General features: G+C 41.1%; 2 protein-coding genes across 2 annotated transcripts in view; one reads left to right on the top strand and one right to left on the bottom strand.

Moving 5' to 3' along the window:
• The first annotated feature begins 8 nt into the window (after positions 1–8).
• Positions 9–6,232, top strand: REXO4 (REX4 homolog, 3'-5' exonuclease). The gene is made up of 8 exons (XM_009286969.2): positions 9–89; positions 430–788; positions 1,087–1,242; positions 1,453–1,646; positions 2,073–2,161; positions 2,751–2,825; positions 3,560–3,634; positions 4,385–6,232. The coding sequence occupies exons 1-8, from the start codon at positions 21–23 to the stop codon at positions 4,484–4,486; spliced, it is 1,119 nt and encodes a 372-aa protein (XP_009285244.1). The 5' UTR covers positions 9–20; the 3' UTR covers positions 4,487–6,232.
• Positions 5,060–10,222, bottom strand: part of STKLD1 (serine/threonine kinase like domain containing 1) — a 13,348-nt gene continuing 8,185 nt past the window's right edge. The window contains exons 12-17 of the mRNA XM_019474087.1: positions 9,642–9,770; positions 8,388–8,516; positions 7,345–7,473; positions 6,669–6,806; positions 6,255–6,334; positions 5,060–5,145 (exon numbers count right to left, since the gene is read on the bottom strand). Of these exons, the coding sequence (XP_019329632.1) occupies positions 5,098–5,145; positions 6,255–6,334; positions 6,669–6,806; positions 7,345–7,473; positions 8,388–8,516; positions 9,642–9,770 (653 nt within the window). The 3' untranslated portion in view covers positions 5,060–5,097. The remainder of the gene's footprint in view (positions 5,146–6,254; positions 6,335–6,668; positions 6,807–7,344; positions 7,474–8,387; positions 8,517–9,641; positions 9,771–10,222) is intronic.

Below are 10,222 nucleotides of genomic sequence, written 5' to 3'. Positions count from 1 at the left end.
CCGCGCCGAAAGGCCCCGACATGGCGGCGGCAGCAGCTCCCCCCCGCAGCCCCCGGGAGTTCTCCTCCAACTGGAAGGCGCTGCAGGAGGTGAGGGGAACCGGGGGGGATCGGCCCGGGGCGAGCCGGAACCATCCCCCGGGGGTCTGGGCCGGGGAAGGCGCCCGGGGAGGGCCGGGGCCGTGCTGTCCTTCTCCGAATGCGGTCCCCGGTGGGATGTAGTAATTTAGAAAAAAAATTATAATCTTCGTGTCAATAAATAAAGCGCTGCGGGCAGGCATCTGGGACGTCCCGTTGCAGGCAATGCCCCTGTCGCTAGGGAGTCCGGGGCCGCTTGGCACCGAGGCAGGAGGCCAAGAGCCCTCGGGAAGGATGGCGGGGCCAGAAACGGAGGGAGATAATCCTTTTTTCCTTCTTTTTGTCACTTTAGCTACTGAAACAAAAGGCAGATAGCCCCAAGGAGCCCCTGTCTACGTGTCAAACATACACCAAAAAGAAGCATCCACTCAAAGTGGGAAACGGCCAAGAAGTTCCAGCTATCAATGGGAACGGGAATGGGGTAAAGGCCAAATCCACAAATAAAATGGACAATGGTTCTGCCAAAGACAATCCTCCTTTGGCTAAGCCAAAATCCAAGAAGGTTGCAATGGATAAGAATTTAAATGGCACCAAAAGCGATGGAAAAGGCTGCAAAGAAAAAAAGAAAAATGGCAATATTTTAAAGGAGAACGGGGATATAAAACATAAGAGGAGGAAAGCTGAAGAACGTGCAGAGCAGCAACCCAAAGAGTGAGTACTTCAGGCATCATATGTGTATGTGAATATTTATTTTGAGAGCTGTACGTAAGGAGCACAGAGCAGTACGTTCAAAACAGCTGCACTCTTCCAGACTAAATTTTGGGAGAAATAAGACGCATGCTGCCCCTACTCCTCAGATACAGCAACGCACCTGCATAGGTGACAGTACTAGACTAATTTTCATGGAGCTAATTTCTGGGTTTAAAAAAAATAAATACGCTTTTCGTACACTATAAAGATGCAAGACTGCTTTAAGACCATTAAATGTAATTAAATCTGTACTTACCAGGGCTGAAATCTGGTTTGATGACGTTGATCCAAAAGATATTGAAGCAGCAATAGGACCTGAAGCAGCAAAAATTGCTAGAAGAAATCTGGGACTTGAAACAGGCCAATCCAACCAGTCTGTGGAGCAGGTGCTGGTTAAAGAAAAGGCTTCTGAAGGGTGAGTGGCATTCCAGCGGGAAGGATGGTGGCAGAGATTACCTTCTAATAGCTGTGATTTGCAGGTGCACAGCGTAAGCTGACATCTCCCTGAGTCTGCTGACAAACAAACTGCCCAGTTTTCCCCGTTCGTATCAACCTGCGAACCTTGTGAACTCCACTCTGCAGTCCCTGTAACAGGGGCGTCACCAAGCTGTCCTTTGTCTTTTAGGCTGACACGAGCTGTAGCCATGGACTGTGAGATGGTGGGAGTGGGACCCAAGGGTGAGGACAGTATTGTGGCTCGTGTGTCCATCGTGAACCAATTTGGAAAGTGCATTTATGACAAGTATGTCAAGCCTACAGAAGAGGTGACTGATTACAGAACAGCTGTTAGTGGCATACGCCCTGAGAATATAAATACAGGTAGGAGGTTTTTCCCCCCCAAAATGTTCTTTAAGGAGGGAGAATTTCACAGACTATCACAGAAGCCTCGTGCCTTGGATAAGTTTTAGACCTATCTGGGGAAATGGAAAACAAAACGTAGTCTGAGTGCTAAGAAAAATTGTGGGAAGAAGTACTTCTTAGAGTGGTCACTAATGCCCTGGAAGAAATTAACTCGTGGATTATGGTATGGGAATATTAGGAAGTTTATTTCCTTTTAGTGCTATGCTCTATGGAATTCTCTGTGCTCTTGTAACAAGCAGAGGATTTGGTGTACTGTACAAATTTGTGTAACTACAGTCCCAAGGATACAATTGCCTTCACAAAAAAGATGCGGTGTTTTAACTGTAGTTTGCTTAGTTGTCTTATGCATCTAACGGGGAGCGTTTCATTGTGTGGTATTTTCAGGTGAAGATTTTAAAACAGTTCAGAAGGAGGTCGCCGACATCTTGAATGGAAGGATTTTAGTTGGACATGCTTTACGCAATGATCTAAAGGTACATGGCTGCAGATTTGTTATTTTGAAGACAAGGCTCCAAAAATTTAAGATTGATTAAATTTCTAATACATCTTTCTGGATCAGATGAACGCACCTAAACTCCTAGAAACTACGGCTTTATCACTGTTACCTCAGTTTCTTGTTATTTCATGCTGCACCAAGTATAGCCCTAGTCACTTGCCCACTAAAGTTCTTCAGCTTCCAAATTCTGTTGCTAATAGCACTGATCTGCTTACTAAAGAGCCAGGAAAGAAACGGAGTGATGAAAAAACTGCTTGCATGCTTTGCTTAGCCCCCAAAGCTCAGCAGTCTGGTCATCGTTTCCAGAGACAGGTATCTTATGTCATGCTGTACCAGCGCTGCAGGTAGTCGCTACAGGTGGTGCCTCCAGCTTCAGTTCTGTTTCTCGTGCCAAGTAGAACTGTGGTTCTTGAATCCAGCCAGTGTCTGGATGATCTTGGTCTTGTCCCTTCATGGTTTTGAACTCTCTTATAATGGATGGAAGGAAAGAGCAGGAAGCTGTACATTAAGCTGTATAAACTTCCATGCAACAGCATGCTTTGGACTGGAAATGTGATTTCTTCTAGGTCCTATTTCTCGATCATCCTCAGAAGAAGATACGCGACACACAAAGATACAAGCCTTTCAGACAGAGAGTCAAGGTAAGAAGCTGATGGGAAGGTGCACCTCAGTTAACTGACTCTTGAGCTGCTGACTCCCAGCTGCTAGCTCGCTCCTACACTTGCCTCTACCTGACCCTGTTCCTTCTTTCCTACCTGAAACAGGGATGCCTGCTTTTTGTCACTTGAAAATACTAGTCTGGTTGAATGCTTACTTAGTGTTTGAAATATATCAGTAAGTTACTTAGTTCAGTACAAACTTTACCAGTAATACCTGTGCACAACATTCAGTGGCTCTCCCATTCTTTAGCACTTGCATGGTCTTCATAATGCTTTTGTGGATAGCAAAATAAGATGGTAGAGTTCTACTTACAGTAAGGCTTATGCGATCTTCTTAATGGTACCATTTCCACAGGGATATAAAAAAAAAAGATGGCTTCAAGTTTCTGCTTAGACTGCAAGAGTAAAGGTTCAGATTATAGGGAGATATTTTAAAGTTTCATAACTATATACTCAGGTTTTCTTTTTCATAACAAAGCACCCCAAACATAAATCTTAGGGTTATGGTAATACACATAAAATCCTCTCAGCAGTGCACACATAAATCTCATAATTCATTAATTATTCTTGACAGTCAACCTGTAGAAGCTGAGGTGTGCTATACTTCATTGAGGAATACACTTAAATACTTTTTAGTATACATATATATACACACACATCTATATATCTCTCTCAAGTAGTGCAAGACAGCATGATTCTATCTTTTCTGTTTCTAGAATGCACGGCCATCATTGAAACTGCTCTGTGAGAGGCTGCTGAATGTTCAAGTGCAGACATCAGAGCACTGCTCGGTATGTATCTCGTCAGAATATACATTTTTGGGTAGATCAACAAGGTACTACACATTAGCTCTAGGATCTAGGTTCAATCTAGAATGCTGTGGCTTCATTCTAGCCTCTCAGTGAAAGTTAGCAAGCTCTGCTTGGACACCAGCATGCAGTAAGATTGTCATCTAAGCTTGCTTACCGTTGTGTGTCCCATACCACTTGGATTACTTCCTTATTTTCATAAACTTCTTTTGCACAAGTCAACTGAATTTTGTTTAAATATTAATTCTTGTTATTTTAAGATCCCCAGGGGAAAAAGTAATTCTCAAGTATCAACTGCTTACCTTAAAAGCAGCATCCTGCACCATTGTACTACGGTGGGTTGGATAAAATAGTGTGAGAGCCTACTGCCGAATCTCAGCAGTTAGTTCCTGTCTTTCAGCTGCCAGGAGGATATAATAGAGGAATGAACTGAAAAAGCAGGGCAAATTGTGAGGGTATCTCCAAGATACCGTATCAAGAGTATTTTTTTCATTATGGCTTTCCAAGTCACGATCAGAAAGAGAAGTGCATAGCCTTGTGGTGGGCCATGCATTCTGGACACATACTCATCCCCTTCCACTAGCCACAGAACCTAAATCTAGAAAGAGATTATGAAATGTTAATTGAAAGGATGTCTTAAAATGATGTGAGATTTAGCTGCTTATTAACAATGTTCTTAAACCATGTCAGCTATGTTTCATTAAGCCGCCTGTTTGTTCTGTTCTCTTTTAGATTCAGGACGCACAAGCAGCTATGAGACTGTACACCTTAGAGAAAAAGAAATGGGAAGCTGCTGTTAAGAACAAATCTAACAACAAAAATTGTAAAACTTGAATGATTCTACCCTGTGTTTTTATCTGCAGCATTTGCTGGTTTCATGTCGCATTCCAGGGCAAATTTAGAGATAACTCGGAACCGACAGCAGCTACTTCATAAAAATCAGTCAAAAGACAGTAACTTCCTAACCTGGTAGGTGAATGCTGCCATACAAGAATACTGCTAGTATCCCCGTTCTGGATGGTACCTATGCCTAATGCCTACTCCTGTGTTTAAACAATACGTGTAACAAATGCCTGCATTTGTGAAGTACTTCATCAGTTCAATTTCTGCAAAGGAAATATACACTGAATAAGTTAAAAAAAAAGTGTTTTTAAATTACGGATAGATGAAGGAAGAAACTGTCATTGCTTTGCCGAAACTCCCAAGACTAAAATCTTTATTTCAAGTATTTTAAAGTCTATGAAGTAAGGTGAATTCTTAATTATTGCTGTTAGTCTCACAGTTGTGGTACCTAAATCAACAGAATATATAACTTTATATATTATTAATGGCCCAATATTAATCTTTCTGGTGAGAAAAAGCTTCTAAAATATTTCTGGAGGATCGAAGCTTTTATATCTGAACAGAAGTGTACAAGTCTTGTTCTTCTACAAAAAGTTTTTCTTTTACTTCCGCAGTTTCAAAAGCGTTGCATCCACAAGGGTCATTATCTCCTGGAGAGAAATGTGAGAATTGTCAAATACAAGATTATCTTGTTGCTTCACTTATTTTTATAGTCATTTATTAATAAAAACACTGTGTCTAACATAGGTCTGTAAAGCAGCTGGTGTTTTAAACATGTGGGGTCTGATTCTGCAAAATCCAAAGCAACTATTACCAGACTGAATACTAATGCTATGATTTAAATAATCTAAATGGATGCTGGAAGGTAACAGGGAATGGGTTTTGGAGATGTAGCAGTTGCATGTCGCACACTTGTATTGCCAGAACAAGAGTGTTCTGGCCTTGTCTGTGCTGTCTGTCAGCAGGGGACACGGGGAACAACGAATTAGGTTTACAACAGAAGAGGGAGCTTTCTTCTCTTTTGTGACTTCTTTTTCTGCACTACCTTATAGCTGCCCTGTTCATTAAAATGGTGCAGGCAACGCCTGCGGGAGACATTGGAGAAGAAGTTTGCGTCTAACTGTCTTTGAGACAAATTATGTAAGCAGGCTAAACGCGTAACTAGAAAGAGGAAAGTTAAGACTAACCAGTTTTATTGGCTTGATGAACAAACTTCTAGTTACTAGTTTCTTGGCAGCAAGCCATTGCAAAGGAATTATTAGTGTAACACATTAAATAGCTTGAATAAATTTGCTGTTTCTGGTGTTTAAACTAGTTACCTTTTTGCAGTATGACTACTTGCTGAAATTTAATATAAGTTAAATCTTCAGGCAAACTGTCACAAGGGTTTGTTTTGTTGGTTTTCGGGTGTTTTGTTTTTTTTAAGGATGCCACTTACAAAGCAAAAATAACTGGATGTAATATGCTTTATTCCTGTAAACTTTAGCCTGTTTTAGTATGAAGAATGTAGTAAATTAATGCGATGAAATGCTGCAAGAGACCAGAACATAGTTTTAAAAAATTACATAAAGAAAAAACTTCCAACTACTTGTTTTCAGTAGTCAGAAATACTCTTACAAACTGACTCTTCACCCCATATACACCTAACTCTGTAAATTTCTGCACTATGTAATTCCAGCTATTTGAAAATGATAAAATCCATAACCAGAAATAATATACTAAGCATCCACTCTTTATTATCACAGTGACTTCTACATACCATGCTAGATGAAAACCAGCTTTTTATTTCAGACAGCAGTTCTTCCATTTTCTGGGACAGCATATCCAGCACGACATCATCTGTATGTAAATGACCAGGATATTCCCCCCCCCCCCCCCCGCCAATGGTTTCAGCAGGAGCTAAAGGACAGCAAGGAGAGGACAGATCTACACAAACAGAAGGCAAGATAAGATGAAGTTATAACTTTATAACATCAGAGGGGCATTTAATAATTACTCAAGAACAAGTGGGACGAACTCTCCGTTTCAATTCATCCTCCTTTCTCAGATACATAGTAAGTCTTCCCTGAGAGCAACTACCCTGTCCCTGGGCAGCTGCTGTTACGGTTTTCTTTATTAATCTTTTGGGGGTGGGGGAGAGGAAGAGACTTGACAACCACCACCACCACCTCACCATACTGAGTCATCTCGTTAATCAGCACACAGATACTTTGCACCACTTCTGGATCATCGTAGTGAAGGCGGTAGGCATCTTTGATCAGGTTTATTCCACTGCCTTTTGAATCTGTTATAAATCTCAAAGCCGCTATTTCTGAAAGGGAGACAAAACACTGCTGGGCTAATTGGTAGCTGCAGACTGCATTATCTGCTTTCCAGTCCCCCACTCCAGCTAGCCCACATGCAGTACTTTTCCAGGAAGTCAGGTCCATTATTTTCAGCCTTCCTAAAAGCTAGTCTAAAGCATATTTGGGCAACAAGTAGAAGACCATATATGCAGCCGACACTCACGCGTGGCAGAAGTGATATTTTCACGGTTTTCACATTGATTGAGCCCTACCCATTTACACAGTTGAAACAACTTCATCGTAAAATAAGTAACAAAACATTCTCAAGTTACTAATGGATCAGATTGTGCTGATCTAATACTTCTCATACATGCACGCTGGGTCCATGGGAAGAAAAAAATTTGCACCTCCAGTTTCACTATTTCCTCTTCCAGTCCTGCAAGAAAAAATTAACTCGGGAGAGCAGATGCCAATCCCAATCCCACTATGAGCTCTTGAACTATACAGAAACATCCACTTCTGAGCTGATTTGCAATTAATAAAAAAAGAATTGCTGAATGTTACCAGATAGCCTTAGAAGGCTTGCTAATGCCAGGCAAGTGTTCTTCACCAGCACTGGTCTTTCTGGGTTCATCCTGAGCGCATCCAGCAGAAGTGCTGTTGTGGGCTCATACTCATTTTCAGTTAAGCAACCTTTAAAAAAAAAAAAAAAAACACACACACAAAATCCCAAAACTTCAATATACTTAAAAGCCTTTAACACACTCATCAGCATTTCAACTTCTGCCTCCTGTTTCTGGAATGACTTTTTAATTATGCGATAAAAATTACAAAGAAAGCATGTGAAAACCTGTACTGCAGTAAAAAAGGCCCAATAAAGTCTTATCGTGAGTTGACCCAGGGGTCTAGGAGAAATTTCTGATACATTTTCTATGTCAAGATTTCCTTTCATTCTCCAAGCCAAAAGGAATGGAGAGTCCTAAATACTCATTCTGCTGGCGGGTACTAGAAAAGAGATTGCTTAGGGCATTTTACTCGGCTCTTCTAGTAGAATGATGGCGTAAGCGCAGGGTGGTAAACATACGGCAATATTCTTGCATGAGGAAGAAATAAGACAGAGTAGTACTGCAAGGATGCGTTTCTTAGCACACATGATAATGAAAGAGATGCATTTTATTTTTTAATCTGAAATACTGTTCCCAATTTACAAAGCAAGTGGCATAAAAAACAAACCTCCCAGCCCATGCTGCACAACACTAACGCTGCGTTCAAAGGAGTAACACAAATGGGATTCTTGGTCTTAAGAGAGAAGCCAGAGAATGCTCTGCACAACAAGGTTCTTGTAGCTGCCTATCGTTACAGTACCCATCAGCAGTATCTCGTTATATAATTGCTACAGCTCATCAAAAATAGCTTCATTAGGGAGTGTTAGAGAGCAAGTGCATGGACGACTGGTAAAGAGGATGCAAGTTCCTAACTCTGCTGCCATCTGCAGAGCCTGCTGAGGCCCAGCAGCCTGTATTTCAAGGATCACCACTGACAGACAGACGTGTTTGGCATACCAGCCTTTTCTGTGCACAAGGGACAAGGCAGCTGGGAAAACACACCTTGGAGTGACAATGCCCACAGAGCTGAGCAAGCAGTCTCCGTAACTGTTCCATTCTGGAGGTGCTCTTGAAGGACCGCAGAGGTAACAGGGACAGCACTTCTAAGCGATGCTTGGTCTACGTTATTCTCTGAATTATCATAACAAAAAGGAAATGCATTAAGCAGAGTTATTTAATCAAGTAATAAAATCATAAGCACATTGTATGTCAAATTATATCAGTAAAACCTTAATGGGTGATGGCATTGGAGTAATGCAACATTATTTTAGTATGGACAACAGCAGAGGGAAGGAATTTAAAATGTCCAAAACCAAATCATATTTTACAGGACTAATAAATAGTAATGTTTATTGCAGAAAGCTGAACTTCCCCAGGAACTAGTTTTCTTTGCCATTTAAATTATACATGAGGATCACAGCAAGAAACCTCCAAAAAGAACCACCTTTTTGACAGAATATGGTCTGCAGGATAGATATTTAGCTGGTCACATAAATCAAATGGGTGGTTCGTTGCACAGAGGGAATAAAACACACCAAGTCCAATTGTGCACACTCTGTGCTTTCAGCCTTCCCTGGTGATTAGAACACCACACACCTATACAAGAACACGTCACAAGTAACAAATCCCCTAAAAAACTCCCAGCGTGGTCTCATAAGGAGTCAGCTCAAGCGATCACCCATGGCTCTCCAACACTCTGGGATGATGCTGGTTTAGTTCTAAGGGAATGGGAAAAGTACACTTGCCACCTGGCCAATCGCATTTCTTTTGGAAAAGCAAGTTTCTAGGAGATGTCCAACTCAAGATTTAGCACAGTGCTGCCAAGAGAAGCGTGATGCAAAGAAACAGGATGCTATTAATTCCAAATGCTATTCTGATACCTAATCTAATATGCTGTTTGCACTGCAGTCCCTCTGCTAAGAGCAGAGCAAAACCACAACTGACAAACCAGAAACTGCGTGTACCCTTTCATTTCTGACAGTCTGCTCATAAGCCGTATCTTGGCCTAAACAGTAAAGATTTTACTTTGACAACTTATCACAAAAAGGGTTGCTAAAAAGTCTGCATTGTTTTCTCTCATTTAACTCTGGATCACTTAAAGTTATTCTAGTAGTGCTGTGGAGACATCTCTCCAGAATGGGAGAAAGAAGAAAAATCCAGTCCCAGCAACAGGAATGCCTGAACTCGATCAGGCACGATACCTGCTGCCTTTCAGCCACGTGAGTCTAGGCACAATACTTGCTGTGTTCTACCTACCACTCGCAGCCAAGCTCCAGAGAACTCCGCAGCAAGAGAGGCAGATCTTTTCATTATGAAGAAAATTTCTTAAAATTGACAGAAGGTCTGGAATTACTCCAACTTTCCTTAGGTTCTCTGCAGTAACTTCTAAAAAACACAGAAAAAGAAATTCTATAGAATCTGGTATTTCTGTCCCCCTCACTGTCCTCGCAACAGACAGCACTACTAACCATATTTAAACAGTGATAACAAACCAGTAACACGATACCATCAGCTGGACAAAAGAAAGCAAGAGAACAGACCGAATTCTTTAACAAGATCCACTTAAGCATAGTGTTTAGCACAAGTAACCCTTTCAAATGGATGTTTGGCCATCCTTTTTCCTTACAGATCTGAAATTTACAGAGCAGAAAAGGAACTGAGAGGGCATAAATTACTATTTTTCAAATGTTTACAATTTAGCAATTCAAGCTACCTCAGCTTCAGAATTAGGAAACACTGTATAAAAATAGTTTGGTCTTAAATGGTAAGTTTATTTGTACATGACACTTTGTACTTTTTTTTTTTTTTTTTTAAATTTTTCCCTTTCTTTAAATCCT

Source organism: Aptenodytes forsteri, unplaced genomic scaffold (assembly GCF_000699145.1).
Source record: "Aptenodytes forsteri isolate BGI_AS27 unplaced genomic scaffold, ASM69914v1 Scaffold136, whole genome shotgun sequence".
NCBI classification, from domain to species: Eukaryota; Metazoa; Chordata; class Aves; order Sphenisciformes; family Spheniscidae; genus Aptenodytes; species Aptenodytes forsteri.
Note: the sequence above shows the minus strand (reverse complement) of the source record. Positions and strands in the feature narration are given on the sequence as shown.

Excerpts from the sequence above, each read along its gene's own strand:
- REXO4 (XM_009286969.2), top strand. The coding sequence starts at position 21 with ATGGCGGCGGCAGCAGCTCCCCCCCGCAGCCCCCGGGAGTTCTCCTCC. Across the intron at positions 1,243-1,452 it reads AAAGAAAAGGCTTCTGAAGG|GCTGACACGAGCTGTAGCCA; the intron begins GTGAGTGGCATT and ends TTTGTCTTTTAG. Across the intron at positions 3,635-4,384 it reads AGACATCAGAGCACTGCTCG|ATTCAGGACGCACAAGCAGC; the intron begins GTATGTATCTCG and ends GTTCTCTTTTAG.